We start from the raw sequence: 20755 nt of genomic DNA on the forward strand, positions 1-20755 counted from the left end.
ACATTTGTAGAAATAGGTATAGGTATTTGTAGAAATTAGGTCCCTGTTTGTAAGGATTGTTTAGAATTTTCCCACTAGAGGGCACTATCTACCTTGGCAGTAACAAGATCAGAACTGCCTGATTGGCTCACTAGGCCGAAATCTGGTTTTGAGCTCAGCCCCTGGCATTCGTTCTCCAGTGACAACTCTTGAAGGCTGCGCTGGAATATGTTAAATGTTCTTATCTTCCCCTCCCTTCCCACACCAAGGTCTAACTGTATTTTGTTTTGAGGCGAGAGAAGCATCTCTCTGTTCTATAAAACAGGTATATTTTGCCCTGGCCAGTTTGGCTCAGCGGTTAGAGCGTTGGCCTGCGGTCTGGAGAGACCCGGGTTCGGTTCCCGCTAAGGGCACGTACTTCGGTTGCAGTTTGTCCCCGGCCCTGGTTGGTCGTGCGGGTGGCAGCCACTCGAGGTGTCCCTTCACGTCGATGTTTCTCTCTCTCTCTTCCTCTCTTTCCCTCCCATTCTATCTGTACAAAAAATGGAAAAATATCCTCGGGTGAGGATAAAAAAAAAAAAAAAAACAAAAAAAAAACAGGTATATTTTTAGTCCTAAGACATTATGGTACAGACCCAATTCTATTCTCTTCGGTATACTCCCGCCCCAGGTTCTGTTAGCGCACCCAGAGGCTCCACTGTGCCAGCGCTCCCCCCAAACCTCCCCCGCAAGAATAAAAGGGTGTGTGAACCTTGGCACATCCTTTGCCACTGTAAAGGGACGGCCCCTGAAAGAGTGATCATTAGCTTTGGGTCTTGAGCAGGACATTCTGAGCTGGAAGTGGAGGTTCAAGGGAAGCACCTTGTTACCTCTCCTCCTTGAAGCCCATCTATGATTCAAGCAAGTTTAGCAGACTATACCCAGTGGCTGTAGTCTCCCCAGCACCCCCCATTTTCAGTCAGGGAGAAAAGAGAAGGTATGAAGTAGGGAAAGAAAAAAGGCAACAAATATGAAATAAAAACTGATAACATAACATCACTATTTTTGAATGAATAGATCCTGCTTAAAGTAATCTTTTCATGGATTAGTAGAAGCTTTAAATCCCTACTTGGTGACCATGCCTACAAAGGAACTTTGCAGGGGATGTTATAGCATTCACATCCTAGTGTGCAGGTGACTTACTGTTTTCTGCTTCATTTCCGTCTGTATACATTGGAATGTCATTGTGGGGGCCTAGTTACTGGCAGCCCCCACTTAGCCATGGCCACAAAGGAGAGCCCCCAGACATGAAAGGTTGAGTAGAATAAAGAGATAAGGGATGCCCTGGCCACTTTGGCTCGACGGTTGGAGCGTCGACCTGCGGTCCAGAGAAACCTGGGTTCGGTTCCCGCTAAGGGCACGTACCTTGGTTGCAGATTGTCCCCAGCCCTGGTTGGGTCGTGTAGGTGGCAACCACTCGATGTATCCCTTTCACATAGATGTTTTTTTCTCTCTCTCTCTCTCCCTCCCACTCTATCTGAACAGGAAGTGGAAGAATGTCCTCGGGTAAGGATAAAAAAAAAAAGAGAGAGAGAGATAAGGGATGAGGAGTAGAGTGGAGACTCTGCCAGGGTGACCGGAAGGCTACGGGTTCTTTAGTGCCCAGTGGGGTGGTAAGGAGAACACCCTGTAAGTCATCTCTGTAGAGTCCTAAATTACAAATCTAAGATCGGAATCCCCAGTAGCCCAGCGCTCAGCTCTAGAAATGTCTAGGTTTTATAGCATAGCTTTTTTCATACTGTTCTTCATGATCCACAGTCTCAGATTCAAGTCAAGTCTAAAGTCTCAGCATTATCAAGTGGCCTCTCTGGCTATTGGAAGGCCTTGTCCGTGAAGAATGACCCAAACCAGGGCTTTGGTTCAATAATTTGCACAGTATCTTGCCAATAACCACATGTGCTGACTTCCAATAAAAAGGGGAAAGGGTATAAGTGCTTTTAATGTTGGCAGAGTTGACATAAAGGGTGAAATTAGAGATAACAAGGGGGTTTCCCACCAAAAGCTACTGACAATTAAAAGTGAGTAACAAGAGGTTCTATAGGAAGTACATTAAAACAATCATAGAAATAATCACACTTTCAGTAAAGCAGTATCCACCCTACCTGGAAGAGAGGGCAATAAGTGGTGATTAACTGGTTCTTATCACACATCTTTCCAGAAGATCCTAGTTCCTGAATCTGGGAGTGGACAGAACTGTATTCCAGAACAGGCTGGGCAAACAATGACCCATAGGTTGAATCTAGCCTGCTGCTTGTTTTTGGACAGTCCTCAAGCTAAGAATGATTTTACATTTTTAACCGGTTGTACAAAATTTAAAAGATGAATAGCCCTGGCCGAGTGGCTCGGTTGGTTGGCATGTTGTCCCGTACACCAAAAGGTTGAAGGTTCAATCCCCCATCCGAGTGCATGCTGGAGGCAACTAACCGATGTTTCTCTCTCACATCAATGTTTTTTATACTCTCTTTTTCTCTAAAAAAATCAATAAACATATTCTCGGGTGAGAATTAAAAAATAAAAAATAAAAGATGAATAATATTTTATGACACCAAAATAAAATACAATCTATGTCAACATTACTAAGCTAAGCACTCACCACAATATTTCCAACTCACAACAAAGTGACAGTTGATTAGAAAAAATTTTAAGTACTCACAGCAGAATTTCTTGTTTGAGTGGCTAATTTTTAGCCAAATAAATAAAATTACTGATACGAAATAGTGATTGCATCAACTGAAGGAATGTGTCCAGAGAAGATAAACTTGTTTAAGACTATTAGCCTTTTGGGGAGAATAGTTGACCAAGGAGTTGACAACATGGGGAACAACATTAATAGTCAATTAAAAATCAGGATGAATGATTTCAATACTTTTTCTTGACTCTTGATGAATCAAAAGGTGTTACTGATACTCTTTAATTGTTTTTTATTCCAAAAGTCAATATTGACTTTGAAGTGAAAAAATAATTAGCCTGTATGAATAGTCTCTATGTTATAACTAAAGGGGAAATATTACAAAGAAGTTGAGAAAAATTAATCGGTAAACATGAAGTGGAATCTGCTAAGGTGTCTTACAACTAACAATTATAAAAGTATGTGTGAAGCAGAAAAATAGCTTAGTTCACAGATGTACAAATCCTGTGAAAATGTAAGAAGTTTAAAGCTTATTCATGGTGGTATTCATTAGGATGTGCTTTGTAGAAAACATTTGACTTTACCATGTGTTACTGAAACAGTAGTGTGAATATGAACTTCCTTTGCTCTGTGGACTTAACCATCAGTTATGTGAATTTTTGTCAGGAATCTCCCCTCTTGCCCTATCACATATCAGTGTGATGGCTTGGCAGTAGCAACATTTCATTGTGGATTTTTTTTTTTAAATCCAAAATTGAAATTTTTCTTTTTTTTTTTCAATCCTTACCCGAGGACATTTTTACATTAATCTTCAGATAGAGCTGGAGGGAGAGAGGGAGGAAAAGGGAGAGAGAGAGAAACATAGATGTGAGAGAGACATATCGACTGGTTGCCACTGGTACAACCCCAACCAGGACCAGGGATGAACTGCAACCGAGGTGCGTGCCCTTGGCTGGAATTGAACCCAGGACTCTTTGGTACGTGGGTGATGCTCTTACTGCTGAGCCATACCGGCCAGGGCTGAAATTTTTCTTAATAAGAAGAACCAGCCTCAGCTATAATGGAACACTGAATGGCTTGGGAAAGTAGCTTTTGAGGCAGACATAATGTTTCCTAAATAATTGAACCTAAGCCCGGCCAGTGTGGCTCACTGATTGAGCATCGACCCATGCACCAAGAGGTTGCCAGTTCGATTCCCAGTTGGGGCACATGCCCAGGTTGTGGGCCATATCCCCATGGGGGGCATGATAGGAAGTGGCTGTTTGATGATCTCTCTCATTGATGTTTCTGTATCTCTCTCCCTCTCCCTTCCTCTCTCTCAAATCAATAGAAAAGAAAAAAAAAAGAATTGAACCTAAAATTGCAAGGCAAAATATCAATTATATGCAAATCTTAAACTGTAGCAGTCATTTTGATGACAACCAATGTTGCTTGAATCTTTTTGAAAAAAATTTATTTCTATTGTTGAGGGTATTACAGACGTTCCCCACTTCTCCCCTTTGCCCCCCTCTGCCTGGTGTCTGCCCTACCCCAGGCTTTGACTGCATTATTGTCTGTGTCCATGGGCTATGCATATATGCATGTAAGTTCTTTGATTAATCTCTCTCTGCCTCACCCCTTCCCTCTGAGATCTGTTAGTCTGTTGCATGCTTCCATGTCCCTAGACCTATTTGTTATTTTATTTTGTTCATTAGATTCCACATATAAGTGAGATCATGTAATATGTGTCTTTCTCTGATTGGCTTATTTCGCTTAGCATAATTATCTCCAGGTCCATCCATGTCATTTCAAAGGGTAAGAGATCTTTCTTTCTAACAGCTGCATAGTATTCCATTGTGTAAATGTACCAATTTTTTTTTTTTATCCTCACCTGAGGACATTTTTGCATTTATCTTCAGATAGAGCAGGAGGGAGAGAGGGAGGAAGAAAGAGAGAAACACCAGTGTGAGAGGGACACATCGACTGGTTGCCACTCACACGACCCCAACCAGGGCCAGGGACAAACTGCACCCAAGGTACGTGCCCTTAGTGGGAACCAAACCCGGTCTCTCTGATCTGTGGGCCAATGCTCTAACTGCTGAGCCAACATGCCAGGGCCGTACCAAGTTTTTTTTAATCCTCACTCGAGGACACTGTTGCATTTATCTTCAGTTAGAGTAGGAGGGAGAGAGGAGGGGGAAGACAGAGAACGAAACATTGATGTGAGAGAGACACACCAAGTGGTTGCCATCCACATGACTCCAACTAGGCCCAGGGACAAACTGCAACCGAGTTACATGCCCCTAGCAGGAACCAAACCTGGGGCTCTCCGGTCCGCAGGCCGACGCCCTAACCACTGAGCAAAACTGGCCAGGGCTCATACCAAGTTTTTTATCTACTCATCTACTGATGGGCACTTGAGCTGTTTCCAGATCTTTGCTATTGCAAATAGCGCAGCTATGAACATAGGGGATGCATATATTCTTTTTGGTTGGTGTTTCAGCCCTCTTAGAATATATTCCTAGAAGTGGGATCACTGGGTCAAATGGAAGTTTCATTTTAATTTTTTGAGGAATGTTTATAGTGTTTTCCACAGTGGCTGCTTCTTCATTCCCATCATCAGTGCACTAGGATTCCCTTTCCCCCATATCCTCACTGAACTTGTTTGTGATTTATTCATGGTAGCCAGTCTGGCAGGTGTGAGGTGATATCCCATTGTAGTTTTAATTTGCATCTCTTTGATGATTAATGACATTGAGCATTTTTTCATATATCTATTGGTCATATGTATGTCCTCTTTGGAGAAGTGTCTGTTCATTTCCTTTGCTCACTTTTTTCAATCGTCTTTCTTTTGTTGAGTGTTTTTTTAAAAAAATATATTTTGGAAATTCACCCCTTATCAGATATATCCTTGGCAAATATATTCTTCCATACAGTGGGTTCCCTTTTAATTTTGAGGATGGTTTCTTTTACTGTGCAGAAGCTCTTTAGTTTGATGTAGTCCCATTTGTTCATTTTTCTTTTGTTTCCCTTGCCTTATGAGATGCATTGGTAAAAATTCTGCTACATGAGATGTTTGAGATTTTACTGCCTATGTTTTCTTCTAGGATTTTTATGGTTTTGGGACTTAAATATTTAAGTCTTTTATCCATTTTGAGTTTATTCTTGTGTACGGTGCAAGTTAGTTTCATTTTTTTTTTTATGTACCTCTCCAATTTTCCCAACACTATTTATTGAAGAGACTGTCTTTATCCATTGTATGCTCTTGCTTTCTTTGTCACATATTAATTGACCATATCGTCTTACATTGATTTCTGGGGTCCCTGTTCTGTTTCATTGATCTATATGCCTGTTCTTGTACGCATACCAGGCTGATTTGGTTATAATGGCTTTGTAGTATAGTTTGGTATCCAGTATTGCAATCTCTCCAACTTTGTTCTTCTTTCTCAAGATTGTGGTAGCTATTTGGAGTCTTTTCTGGGTTTCATATAAATTTATGGAATATTTGTTCTAGATGTGTGAAGTATGTTAATTATATTTTAATAGGGATTGCATTGAATCTATAGATTACTTTGGGTAGTATGGGCATTTTAATGATGTTGATTCTTCCAATCCATGAACATGGTATATACTTCCACTTGCTGGTCTCTTCCTCTATTTCTTTTTCCGATGTCCTATTGTTTCTGAGTACTGGTCCTTTACCTCCTTGGTTAAGATTATTCCTAGGTATCATACTGTTTTTGTTGCATTGGTAAATGGGATTTTTTATTTTAGTTTCTCTTTCTGAGAGTTCATTATTGGTGTATAAAAATGCTGTCAATTTCTGGATGCTAATTTTGTATCCTGCTACTTTGCCAAATTAATTTATTAAATCTAGTAGTTTTTTGGTAGAGTCATTAGGGTTTTCTATGTCCATTATCATGTCTGATGCAAATGATAATAGTTTTATTTTACTTCCTCTTTTTCAATTTGAATGTCTTTTATTTTGTCTTCTTGTCTGATCACTGTGGCCAGGACTTCCAATACTATGTTGAAGAAGAGTGGTGAAAATGGGCAACCCTGTCTTGTTCCTCTTTTTGTTTTTGTTTTATCCTTACTGGAGGACATTTTTGCATTTATTTTGAGATAGAGTGGGAGGGAGAGAGGAAAGAAGAGAGAGAGGGAAACATCAATGTGAGAGAGACACATATCGAGTGGCTGCCACCCACTCAACCCCAACCGGTGCCGGGGACAAACTGCCCCTAGTGGGAAATGAATCCAGGCCTCTCTAGTCTGTGGGCCGATGCTCCAGCCACTGAGCCAAACTGGCCAGGGCTTGTTCCTGTTTTTAAGGGAAACGTTTTTAGTTTTTGCCCTTTGAGTTCTTTTTGTTGTAGGATTAGATAATTTATTTGAGCTTTTTCTCGTTTCTTGAGGTAGGCCTATAAAGCTATGAACTTCCCTCTTAGAATTGCTTTTGCTGTGTCCCAGAGATTTTGCATTGTCATGTGCTCATTTTCATTTGTTTCCAGGAAGTTTTTGATTTCTTCCTTTATTTCATTGGTAACTCATTCCTTGTTTTATAATATACTAGTTATCCTCTATGTGTTTGAATGTTTTTGATTTTTTTAAAATTATATTTGATTTCTAGCTTCATGCCATTGTGAACTGAGAAGATGCTTGATATGATTTCAATCTTGAACTTGTAGAGTCTTGTTTTGTGTTTTAACATGGTTCATCCTTGAGAATGTCCCGTGTACACTTGAGAAGAATGTATATTTTGCAGCTTTGTAATGAAATGTTCTGTAAATATCAATTAAATCCATCTGATCGAGTGTGTCATTTAAAGTTGCTGTTTCCTTGTTAGCTTTTTTTCTGGAATATCTATACAGTGATGTCAGTGGGATGTTAAAGTCCCCTACTATGACTGTATTTCTGTCTGTCTCTTCCTTACAGTCCTCCAGAAGTGTTTTAATATATTTAGGTGCTCTTATATTGAGCGCATATATGTTTACCAGGGTAATAGCCTCTTGTTGGAATGATCCTTTTAGTATTATGTTGTGTTCTTCTTTGGCCTTTGTTTTGAAGTCTATTTTGTAAGATATAAGTATTGCTAACCCTGCTATTATTTTGTTTCCATTTGCTTGGAAATTTCTTTTTCATCCCTTCACTTTCAACCTGTGTGAGTCTTTTGTTGTGAGGTGGGTCTCTTGTAGACAGCATATATATGGGTAGTGTTTGCTAGTTTATTGAGCTATCCTATGTCTTTAGATTGGAGCACTTAATCCATTTATGTTTAGGTTATTATTGATAGGTACTTATTTATTGCTTTTTTTTTTTTTTTATGGTTATGTTCCTCTCTCTGTATTTCTTCTTTTCTTACAACAGTCCCTATAGCATTTCTTGCAATGCTGGTTTGGTGCTAATAAACTCCTTTAGCCTTTATTTATTTATATTTTGATTTGGGAAGCTCTTTATTTCACCTTCAATTTTGAACAATATCTTTGCTGGATAGAGTAGTTTTGGTTTTGGATCCTTGATTTTCATTATTTTGAATACTTTATGCAATTCCCTTCTGGCCTGTAGTGTTTTTGTTGAGAAATCAGCTGACAGCCTTATGGGAGCTTTCTTTTAGGTAACTGACTGTCTGTCTTTTGCTGTCCTTAAGATTCTCTCTTTGCCTTTAATATTTGCCGTTTTAATTTCGATGTGTCTTGATGTGGGTCTCTTTGTATTCTTCTTGACTGGGACTCTCTATGCTTCCTGAACTTGTGTGACTTTTTCCTTCACCAGGTTAGGGAATTTTTCTGTCATTATTTCTTCAAACTAGTTCTCTATCCTTTGCTCATATTCTTCTCCCTCTGATACTCCTATGATGCGGATATTGTTCTGTTTCATATTGTCCCAAAGTTCCCTTAAACTTTCCTCATGCTTTTTAGTGTTTTTTCTTTTTGCTGCTTCAATTGAGTGTTTATTTCTGTCTTATCTTCCAAATCACTTATTTGATCCTCTGCTTTATCAATCCTGCTTTAATTCTTTCCAGTGTATTCTTGATGTTAGATATAGTATTCATTTCCACCTGGTTCTTATTCATGGTCTCTATGTCCTTTTTCATGCTGATGTCATTTCCACTAAGTTCCTTGTAGCTCCCATTAAGCTCCTTGTAGTTCTCACTAAGTTTCTTGAGCATCTTTATAACCATTACTCTGAAATATATGTTTGATAAATTGCTTACCTCCACCTCATGTAGGTCTTTTTCTTGAGATTCCTTCTTTTCTTTAATTTGAGGGTTGTTTCTTTGTCTCCCCATTCTGTTTGCTCTATGTATTAGATATACATGCTATGACTCCTAGTCTTTGTGGGGTAGCCTCTGGGTCCCTGTGGTGTGGTCTCCTTGAACTCCTGAGCTGAATGCTCTAGCAGCAAACCTTTTTTGGGGTTATTTGGGCTCTCTTGTTATAATTGGGTTTTAATTATTGTTGTCCCATTTATGAGTGAGATCTCATAATCATGAAGCTCAGTCCCAACCACATCATGTGAGCTGTTGTATAGGTGTTGACAGGGCAAAAGAAAACCAACAGGAAACAAAAACATACAAAAGATCCCGACAACAACAGCAAAAACAACCACTGAAGAAAAGAGAATTAGGAATGAGAAGAGGGAACAAAAATAATAAACAAAAAAGAAAGAAAAAGATAATACTACTACTAATAAAATAAAAATAGAAAGAATACTAGAAAGAATGGGGTATAAAAAAGATTCTGGAAGGAAAGAAGGGAGAGAAAAAAATAAGAGTAAAGAGTAGGAAAAGGAAAATAGAAAAAAAGATAAGGAGAAAGAGAAAGAAAAAAAGTTGTGAAAAGGTAAAATGAAGAGAAAGAGAGATCAAGTGAAAGGATAGAAAAAAGACAAAAAATGGAATAAAAAAAAGGAAGGAGACAAGTAAGATAGGAGAGAAAAGAGGAACAATAACAACCATAATAATAATGCCAAAGCAATAAAAAAGAAGATAAAGAAAATATTGAGAAAAAAAGAACAAAAAACCCCAACCAAGTAAAATTTATCTTGGCAGATTTTAGTACCTGCTAGGGTTTCCCTTTGGATCCCGGTCTTACGCCATCTGAGGTTGTTTTGTAAGCTGATTTGGGGCCTCCCAGAAAGTACTTTTGTGCCAACCAATGCCGGAAGCTGTCCAAGTTTGGCTCTTGGTGTCCTCTTGGAAGCCTTAAGTGATCCACAGCTTGTGGCTGCTTTCATGGCCTTGTCTGCCCACAGGAGGGGCCAAGCTGACTCCCGGGTCGGCTCTTTTTAGCAGCATGGGGGCCCTAAGGCAGGTGCAGGCTGTGTACCCAGACTATTTCCCTGTTCTCAGCTGGGCAAAGACCCTCTTAGGCAGGCCCGTTGGGTCTGCTAGATGCCAGGAGTTTCTATCAGCTCGCCCCTGAGAGGGAAGCACCAGCCAGCCAGGTTCCTGGGATTGTGGGCTGCTTGAATCTTAAGTAGTGTCAAACACCTCCCATGCTTTCAAATGTTAAAGCAAGAATCCAGATCTCCACTCCTACACAGACTTGCAGTGAATATATTTTCTAAGCTCAAACAAGTTCCAGCTCACATACAAAGGAGATTTCCAAATTTAAAAATCCATTTGACGGTGCAGTTGAAGAGCTTTTCCTTACCTTCAGCTGCAGGTGATGAACACAGTGTGTTTAAAAAGGCAAATATCAAGCAAAGACTCGAATAGAATTCTATAAATGCTTTCCAAATGATGAATATGCTCAACTAAAATAATATGCTTGTGGCATGGTGTCTGTATTTGTCAGTAACTATGTGAAAAGACTTTTTCAAAGTTGAAATGTATAAAATTCCATATGGGTGAGCATTAACAGTTGAACATTTGTAATTGGTTTTGATCAGGAGGAACACTAACTTTGAATCCCAATGAAGCAAAATGTCACTTGGCCCAAAATAATTTAATTTGTTTTTCTATGTAGACTTGCAAAAAAAAAAAAAAAACAAAACAAACAACAACAACAAAAAGAAAACCAAAACAATAAAAACAAAAAACTGTATTCATTATTGTTTGGAATTTTATGAAAACATTTGTGGAAATTTATTTTCTCTTTTGGTGTAGAAGTACCTATGTAATAATGTCTTTGATTTTGCTTCCTGGACCACAAAGACTAAAATATTTACTATCTGGTCCTTTACAGGAAGATTTGATTGACCCCCTGCTCAAGAGGAATGCTCTTGGAACAGAGGATGGAGAAGTCACCCTCTAAGTACATGGCAGAAATATACATTGAATATCTATATCTCTGTAGAGACTCAACTGTGGCCTGAGGCCTGACGTTTTCTATGTATTTTAAATTCTTACTGATGGACTCGTTGTCCCAGAGACTTCTAAACAAGGACAGGAACACCACCAACACACGATTAAATTGTAAAAAAAAAAATACAAGTTTAAACCTCACTTTTCCAAGTATTTAAATGATTGCAAACAAACTAATTAAATTCCTTGAAGTGATTTAAATGGCATTTTCAAACTAGTATATCTGATGCTTTTGACCACTTCAAATAGATAAAATATATATAAATACAATGAGTTTAAAAGTCTTTTTAGAGTTATGGTTAAACCATAAAATATCCACACTATTACTTTAATTCATTATTTCTGTATTAGATCCTATACTTTCCAAGGTTTATTGTTATATTTATTTTGCTAGCTTCCTAGGGTTTTAATATTTTGACTCTTACCCAGGTTTTATCAGTTTCATGTTATGTTGCAGGAACTGAATATCAACAGTTAATTATTGATTGAGATAGTTGTTGGACCTGCTTATAGGAGCATTAGATGGAGTACCTTTCCTTTTTTTTTTTAAACAATTACTGCAGGAATTTTACTCTTTATATCATGAGACCTCAAGTACTTCATACAGATTTCAACTTTAGAAAGTTGGCATTTTCCCCAGAAATCATTTAACCTTTAAATTCACCATGGCTAGCAGTGCTTGAGCCATTGTTCTATTATATTTTATTGATCTGGCGTGTTGGCGTTTTTAAAACATGCATTCCTTAAAGAATTTTATCTGAATCAGTAGGACCATCTAGACTAGAAGTTCTTTCTCCTAGAAGATAAGGATTGGCTCTTTAGAAATTGAGCTAATCCATCCTTTTGGGATACACAGCTAAATCTTCTTTTAGTTGGTAATTGTGTCTAAACACAGGTGCTGATGAACTGTTGAGCTCATCTTCCCTCCATTTACGTGTGACCTTTGGTGCCCCTCAGTCCTTCCTGGTGTGGGTAGAGCATCTGCTTTCTCAGGATTACTCAGCTCACACACTGTTCCGTGTTTGCTGTGGTACCTACACAGAAATCAGTATATAGCTGTAATTAATAAGCACATATATCATTAATAGAAGAAATAAAGTCCCTATAAATATTCTTCTACTTATTAAAATATAGAATGTATTCTATTATATTTACCCTTTTATATTACAACTACCTTTATAGCAACACTTTACATTACTTTTTATTCTTTGAGTATCATGAACTTAGAGCCTTTTATAGGTTCAATATATTACAACCGACCACAATAAAACTGTTATTTGAAGTTTAAATGATCACATTCTGGCTTGTGGGGGCCTTGGCAAGCCTCATTGGTGCTGACATTCTTAAAAGCATCATTGCTTCCTGGAAACAACAGGATGTTCCAAACCCTCCTGGTTTTTTCCTGCCATAAAACAGTCATAACCTCTTTCCAAGCAACCAGGAGATCTTGTTCTTCGTAGCAGAGGGTTGTGTTAGAGACCAAAGTCTGCACACTGGAGAAGCATGTGAGAGTGGATGGGGGCAAAAGTATAGCTACTACACGTGTCGTTTTCAGTAGCGACAGAGCTAGAAATGTGTACACAAATTCACATTGACATTTCTTATTTAGCTCATAATATTGCTATACCGTAACTTTAAAAAAAAAAACAGTTCTGTGTATCATCTCATCAACCACTTAGATTCCCCCCTATTTAATAACATCCCAAATGGTAAGATAAGGGGGGACTGATGGAGGCTGGATGCAGAGATCACTCGTTCATAATGGTTTGGGGGTAGGGATGTGGTTGTTCTGAATGTAAAGATTAGGCAATGATTTCATATAATAACGGTTTGGTAGTGAAGAACTCCTTTAACTTTTTCTTATCTGGGAAAGTTTTTATATGAAATGATGAAGGGTCTTTTTGAAGAAAAAGATAAAATGTATGAACAAACAAAATGGCAATGAATACATATCTATCAACAATGGAATCTACAAACAAAATGAACAGGTAGAACAGAAACATTCTCATAGATACAGAGAACATTTTGTTGGTTGCCAGTTGGGAGGGGGGTTGGGGGAATGGGTGAAAAAGGTGAAGGGATTAAGAAGCACAAATTCATTGCTAGACTGACAAACCTCAAAGGGAAAGGCGTTGGGGGGGTGGGAAGAAATAAACCAAAGAACTTATATGCATAACCAATGGACACAGACAATAGTGTGGGAAAAGGTGGAAGGGGGGCAGGACTGGAGAGGAGGGGGTCAATGGGGGAAAAATGTGGAACATCTGTAATACATTTTACATCCAACAATAAAGATTTGAAAAAATAAATAAATAAAGATTAGGCAATGACCAGTCGTTTTTCATCTCAGTTTATGAAGGGCCAGGCCTTAAGCTACGCTTCAGTGATGATGTCTCTGCTCCATGTAGTCTGTCATCTGCCAGTGGAGGCACTCGAGTAACAGTGGCCTGGCATGAGGACTCCCAGTGGAACCTGCAGGTGTCCTGTGAATGTGTGATAGGAGCACTTGCCCTCATCGGGAGCGTTAGAGCGTTTAGAGCGATGGGGGCACGGAAATGGCACTTGGCAGGTGGATGGGAAAGACCAGTGAACCATGTTCGGAAGAAGCTGCTTTGCTTGGAGACGTTAAAGGGCCCTTACACACAGGAGGTGAAGTCGTAGCTATTGAAGTCTCGTCATTCTTTTTATTGATTTATTTTAATCCTCATCCAAGGATATGTTTCCATTGATTTTCAGATAGAGTGGAAGGGAGGGAGGGAGGGAGGGAGGGAGAAAGAGAGAAGAAACATCGATGCGAGGGAGACACATCGATCGGTTGCTTCCTGAACGACCCCGACCAGGCCCAGGGATCAGGCCGCAGCTGAGGTAGGTGCTCTTTGGTCGGCAGGCCAGTGCTCTAGCCACGAGCCACACCCGCCGGGAAGGCTGCTGTTGTTTTAAACATTTTTTTTACTTTATTGATTTTATAGAGGAAGGGACAGGGAGAGAGAGATAAAAACATTGATGAGAGAACATTGATTGGCCACCTCCTGCATGCCCCCCACTGGGGATCAGGCCCACAACCTGGGCATGTGTCCTGACCGGGAATCGAACTGGCGACCTCTTGGTGCATGGGTTGACGCTCAATCACTGAACCACACTGCCGGACTTTTTTTTTTTTAATTGATTTGTTTTAGAGAGACAGGAAGGGAGAGAGAGAGAGAAACATTGATGTGAGAGAGAATCACTGATCAGCTGTCTCCTGCACGCCTCCTACTGGGGATCAAGCTCGGGCAGGTGCATTGTCAGGGAATTAAACCAGGACCTCTCAGTCCATGGGACATGCTCAGTCCACTGAGCCACACCCGCCAGGCAAGGCTGTTGTTCTTAAAGAAATAATTTATTATTTTTTTCTTTCACAGCTTTGTGAATGGGGGAAAAAAGGCTCAAAGTTAACAAACTGTTAGTTTAGACTAGGAGTGCAAAAGATTTGAGAATGTGCCATGATGGCGACTGGCAGTCATGATGTCAGTGTTCGTTAACAAGTACACAGTGACATTTACGACATGTTTCCCCAAACATGTATGACTCACATGGCGTACGTGGGTCATTGGTCAGCAAGGCATTGGGATGGTACAGAGGCTTTTGGAGTGTGTTAATTTCTTTCCTCAGGTCAGCTGCTATGAAAATAGAAACTTCATTCTGTTTACAGAGGGCAGGAATCATGGTGTATGTTTTCTGGCGTTCTTCTTGGCCAACTCTCTTAATTTAATTCAAAGGTAGGTCTTAACGCATCTCCGCAGTGGACCAACAGCAGACAGATGGGTGGAGAGGAAGAAGAACGATGTGGAAGTCTTGGCAGGAGGGTGAGGAATCTAGATGTCTGTTTCTTTCTTTCTGAAGGGGGACCACCAGATGATTGCCAATCCCTTCCGTTTTGTGGTGAGTTTAAAAGTTTTCCAAAGCATTTTTTCCTGTATCTTTTAAAATTTTACCACAACCTTCTGAGGTTGTTGGAAAGGCCTTATGACTTGACCCATTTACTCGAAGAGTGAGACACAAAGAATTTATATTCCTTTCCCATGGGCACATAGCTAGTCACCAGCAAAGCGGAAACGAACATAAACCCCCTTTCCTAGGAACATTTTACAAACTCCAGACAAGGCCTGTCCTGACCACCTAATTAAAACTGCTCCCTCCTCATTATTTTCCCCAGAACGCATCACTTTCTCATTTAGTATGTAAGTCACCACTTTTTCTTTGTTTGTTCTGACTCTTCTGCTGCAGTGAAAGCTTCATGGGAAGGGCGCTTTTGTCTGTGGTGTTTCCTGATGTGTCCCGCGTGTCTAGAACAGGCCCTGGCACACAGGGGCATGCACTCAGTGTTTGTTGACTGAATGCATGGGAGCGAGCGCAGTGATGTCCTGCGGTTAGCCTCAGCTAATTTTGTGGTTCATATCATCATCCAGAGGCCTTGTCTTCTAATATGTTGTAAATTACAGATGAAGCACTTATTTTGGGGAACAAATAGCCGGAATGTTGAGTATCTTGAATTATGTCAATGGACTCTTGAAAAAAACGGGAGTGTTGGGAAGCTAGCGGTTGAATGCCATTTCTCAAAATAATGATATCCTCCGATCAAGTGGGCCCTGTATCTGACTCTCATTCTGTACCCACGAGGAGACTGACAGCAAGGTTGAGGAACTGGTCCAAGATCAGATTCTTGGTAGAGCTGGATGAATAGACTCTTTTCGTCTTCCTAACTTCACAAGGTCAGAGCTCCTTCCCAGTGTTCCTGACGCTTACTGGAGAAGCCCGTACCCCCATAACACCTGCAGTGCCAGAGCTCATCCTGAGAACATTCTGGAATGGGTAATGGTGGGGTGTGAGAGTGGTGGGAATCTTTACTGAGCCTTTGCCCACAAAGACCTGAAATTTAAATGTATGGCATTGAGGTTGAGGTAATAAATATTTAAAAATAATTGTTGAAGTTTTATCTGTGGGGCTAGTAAGGTGATTTCCTTGTCTTGTTATCTGGGTACCATAAACAAGGATTTTCCTGTTCAGTTTTCCTCGTGCATTTGTTAACTGGAATGAGTCACTACATCGTAGTCTTTGAGATAAGCATCTATGATTTTGCGAACTCTCCCCAGTACCTACCTGGTCTATAGTACGTTCTCATATACCTGTGATACCCAGTGGTCATCTGAAAGTTGAGCAATAGATAAACATTTCTGTAATGAGAACATTGGTCAGTCTTGTTACTGGTAGACATGTAAAAGGAAGTCATCAAAAAAAATTCCCCAACATTGTCTTATCAGCTTTTCCACCTGAATGATTATGGGAGGCAGGTAACTTGTGGATGGGGAGGCTGGGGAAACGTTCTTACTGGAACATAGAAGCACTACCTTCTCTCCCCTACCAGCGTGGCATAAGAAAGGACCTGGTTGGCTCCGTTTTTCCTAAGGAAAACAATATTCTTTTGTGATTGTTTGTGTTCCAGGAAAATAATAAAGAGTTATGTCTTAATATATATTTAGTTTATCCCTTTGATAGATATTACAACCAGCGGCTCTTAGAATTTGCCAAATGTATTATTAGTATACTCCCAGCCCTTATGTTGAGATAAACATTTCGAAGAATAAACCTGGCAGCATACCTCAGCAGAAATAAGGGTGGGAGAGAGTATAAATATGTTTGTTTTAGTGTGGTAAAAATAGCCCAAATGTAAAATGGTGCAATGCAACAGAACTTCATTCCTTGCTTATGCGAGAGCGTGAGGTGGGTGTTCTGGGTCGGCGGGTGGCTTTCCTCTGCACAGTGGCCTGGAAGCCTAGATCCCTTCCCTCTGGTGTCTCTGGCCCACCCTGGCGTTCCTGCGTCCAGCTGGGGGGGGGGGGACACGGTGGGGCTTACCCTCTTTTATAAAGTCTTAACTTGGAAATGGCACACAGTATTTCTGCTCATGTTTTATTGACTCAAACTCTCAGTCACATGACCACATATAACTGCTGGGGATGTTGGAAAATATAAACTAGTCTGTGTCCAGGATTTCCCTCCCCTCCCCTCTACCCCCATCCTCTTGTCCTCCTGCCCTCCCACCCTCTCTCCTCCTCTTTCTTTCTTTCTTTCTTTCTTTCTTTCTTTCTTTCTTTCTTTCTTTCTTTCTTTCTCTCTCTCCTTTCTCTCTCTCTCTCTCTTTTTCTTTCTCTCTCTCTCTCTCTCTCTCTCTCACTTCCTTTTATTTTGAGATAATTTTAGACTTTAGACCTTCACGTTGCAAAGGTATTTCCCGAATGCCTGTCTTCCAGCTTCTCCTGTTATTATCATTTATATCACCATAGAACAGTTTTCAAAATCTGGCACAACGCTATTAACTAAACTGTTACTAGCAGAATGACGAGACATCGGTTCTTGTCTTCTTGAAGGAAAGATTCCAATCACTAGACAAAGTACAGCCAAGCAGGTACGAGTTTACTGGCAGTATGGAAAGACACGGATGGACCAAGTGGGCACCTCACAGAGAGTGCACCGACCAGCCACAGAGCCCAGTATTTATGGGCTTTGTCTTCCTGGGCTTCCCCACTCCTGTCCCTCCAGCTGTCCCCTCCTACTTGACCACCCGTGCATGTGTGAGGCCACTGCAACTGGTGACCTATGTGGCTGAGCAGTGTCCTGAGATTGAATCAGAGATCTGATGACCATAAGTCCGGGCACGATGAAGACTGTTTCAGCTTATAAATCTTACCTTCCGCCCCGTAGATGTACAGGATGCATGGGAGTAATTTGCCTTTTCTCCCCCTTTGCCTGCCCTGGCTCATGTCTAACTAGCTACCTACCCTGACATTCTCTTCTCAAGAGAGTGGGCATCCATAAGCTTTTGGAAGTTGAAGGGCTTCTGTAACTTCTTCCTGCTGTCAGTGAGTGGACTGATGGGTTCCAGTCTCTTCCTGACTGTCTGGGACAGGTGTAGGGAGGACGGAACCAAATTCTCACATGATTCTCGGGGACTGCTGGAGCCGTCCATCATGGGAATGGGTAAGAATCTCTGCATGGCCATCATCTGAAGTTGGATTGCCTGAATCCTGAAGGAGACAAAGCGAACAAGACAATTAAGTATGCAGGGGCCGAAAAGCAATAGGAGGAGGATCACTGTTAAGGGACCTAGTCCCAGAGGAAACGGACTAGTTTGGGAAGAATATTTTATATAGAGCCCCAAACAGTGTTCTCCGTGCCCTCTTAGCATGTTCCATTATTTTCTGTGTGCTCCCTTCCATCTGGCCAGTGGTATTATTTATTTATTTATTTATTTATTTATTTTATCCTCACCTGAGGACATTTTTGCATTTTTCTTCAGGTAGAAAGGGAGGGAGAGAGAGAGAGAGAGAGAAAGAGAGAGAGAAACATTGACATGCGAGAGACACATCGACTGGTTGCCACCTACACAACCCCAACCGGGGCTGGAGACAAACTGCAACCAAGGTACGTGCCCTCAGCGGGAACTGAACCCAGGACTCTCTGGTCCACAGGCCGACGCTCTAACCACTGAGAAAAACTGACCAGGGCCAGGTTTGTGCGTCTTAGATGGGTCTCTTCATTGGGCCCTTGGTCAGTGTGGCTCGTTTATTGAAGTTGACTGGATTAGTCTTGCTAACCTTTATCCCACATATTAGACATCCTAACATGGTCCTGAGCCCAGATTCTGTTTGGGCTCTTGTAGTCCCTGCCTGCGTCACTTGGGGGAACTGCCACTGGGCCTAGTGGATGTTGTTGATCGCTCATGTGCGTGTCGTTAGCAGCTGTGTGGCCGCCTCACTGAGGGTCTGACATTCCCCGTGAGCAAGAGTTGTGTGTAAGAGAAGTGAGGTGTCTCTCTAAGGTAAGTCCAAGGTCATCAAGGTCTTATGGAACCCTTCTATGTATTTATCAGGATTGTCTGAAAATTTTCCCAATTCATTCTAAATTTGAAAATGGGACATGAACGCTGGTGGAGCCTGTTGGGCCACTCATTTCTTGGAGTGAACATAATTTGGGAAAGTCTGGAGATGGGGCAGTGGCATAGATTTCTGGGTAGCGTGGTCCAGCCCTGACATTGGAAGCTTAGGATAGGTAGAATTGTCTTCTTTCCTTCCTTTCTCCGTGGCCTTGGGTTCCTCTGGTGGCCCTGGTTCTTCCTTCTCTGGGGGCTGCTGTTCTTGTAGGAGTCGGCTGATTGTAGCTACAGCAGCCAGGGCAAGTCTGCAGATCTTACAAAAAGGTCTGGGTCGTCCTTTGGGCCATAAAGGCTGGATGAGCGAGACTTCAGTCCATTTGTCCTGATGATGACAGAGAAGATGTAGGCAGGGAGTGGTCTTGTAATTAAGGCTTTCATTCTCCAGCAGGCCTCCTGGCTCCCAGTTTGTGTTGTGGCCACGCTGTACTGCAACAGAAGACTCATCTCTCTTTCCTTAGAGTTTGGGAGTAAAATTTTTACCAGTTTTGAGGAGTGGAGGGTTGGTTTCTCACCTGGAAGAGAACAGGGAACATATGGGAGAAACAGGCATCCTCATTTCCCCCTTCCTATGGAGGGCTCGAAGGTGGGCGCCCCACTTTGTGCCCGGGTTTCCAGACTCAGCTAGCCTTACTGTGGAGCCCACCCCAGTCTCATGTGAGACCATGTCCCTAAACTCACCGCTGGCATCTCCTTCCTCTCTGACCTCTTGTTGCTGGGGTGTAGGTGCACACCCTAGTCTTGAGCGACTGAGCTTGCCAGTGAGTCTCTCGTCTTTCCCATTCCCCAAGATGCATGAGAAGGCCTAGCAGGGCGGTGCCTGACTGAAGGGACAGGATCTGACTCCTTGTTGTCCTCTCATTAATTTCTGAATTTCCTGGAAAAAGTGGCAGACCCACTGGAGATGACTAACAATGTGCAGAAAGATTTGCCACTGTTTCCTCGGGGGCTCTCTTTTGTCCCATTTCAGCATTCTAGAACCCGTCTTAAAGTGACCTGCCTCCCTACAAGACAACAGACTTCTACCGGAGCTTCCCAGTAGACTCTATTTAGTAATTCTGTTGTTTTGCTCCCAGAAACCAGTAGGTAGATTAATTGGAAAAAGTCAGAATAGTCAGGACCATATTCTCTTAACAGTTAAAGTAAATACCTCTGCAAACCCATCGTGGTGCAGGAGAAAGTCAGGGAAATCTTTAGGCAGATTCCTTAATTCTGTTCTAGTACAAGGAAATATATACAATTCCTCTTTCCCCTCTTGCTTAGGATCAGCCTTTCTGGTTCTCCTACCCTGGGTGCAATTTACCAGGGCTTCTCTTGGAAGCCTCTAGGATTCCCATTCATTCAGTTTTAGTCTTAGAGCTGACATTTTCTAATTTTGCAGGCACAAGTTAATTTAGACATTGAAACAGCTACATTTTGACCATCTTAAGTTGCTATCACTTCTAGTTAGTTCTCATTTCTGTAAGTACTTGCAAGTAAAGGCTTCCTGTTAATTGTAAGAAGTATTAATAAGGCTGGGGTCTGGAATTTTCCAGCCTTAGAGGCACAATTTCCTATGTTGATTTTAGTTTTATTTTGAGATCTGTAGGGCCTGCACACATTTCTAGGGATGTTGTGTAGTGGGTTGAAAGTGTGCTATTTGTGGGTGGAGCTCCTAGGGGCTTTTATTCCCAAGTCATCTCAAACCTTCTTATGTGCCTCAGTTTCTATCTTTGGCTGTGAGGACTTGGAGCGCTAGGTTACCAACCTTTTTGGGTGCTCCCAGGATGAGTCAAATATTTAATTAGAAGTGAGTTGGGATTCCCTATGGGGCTCTTGCATGTTGTGAGATACACCTTCTGACACCTCCATA

At 41.3% G+C, this 20755-nt stretch overlaps 1 protein-coding gene across 1 annotated transcript in view; it reads left to right on the plus strand.

Moving 5' to 3' along the window:
- CUNH18orf54 (chromosome unknown C18orf54 homolog) overlaps positions 1–14711 on the plus strand; it is a 42119-nt gene extending 27408 nt beyond the window's left edge. Inside the window, exon 8 of the mRNA XM_036245753.1 lies at positions 14693–14711. Within this exon, the coding sequence (XP_036101646.1) occupies positions 14693–14696 (4 nt within the window). The 3' untranslated portion in view covers positions 14697–14711. The remainder of the gene's footprint in view (positions 1–14692) is intronic.
- Positions 14712–20755: the final 6044 nt, after the last annotated feature.

Source organism: Molossus molossus, unplaced genomic scaffold, assembly GCF_014108415.1.
Source record: "Molossus molossus isolate mMolMol1 unplaced genomic scaffold, mMolMol1.p scaffold_m16_p_6, whole genome shotgun sequence".
In the NCBI taxonomy this organism is placed as follows: Eukaryota; Metazoa; Chordata; class Mammalia; order Chiroptera; family Molossidae; genus Molossus; species Molossus molossus.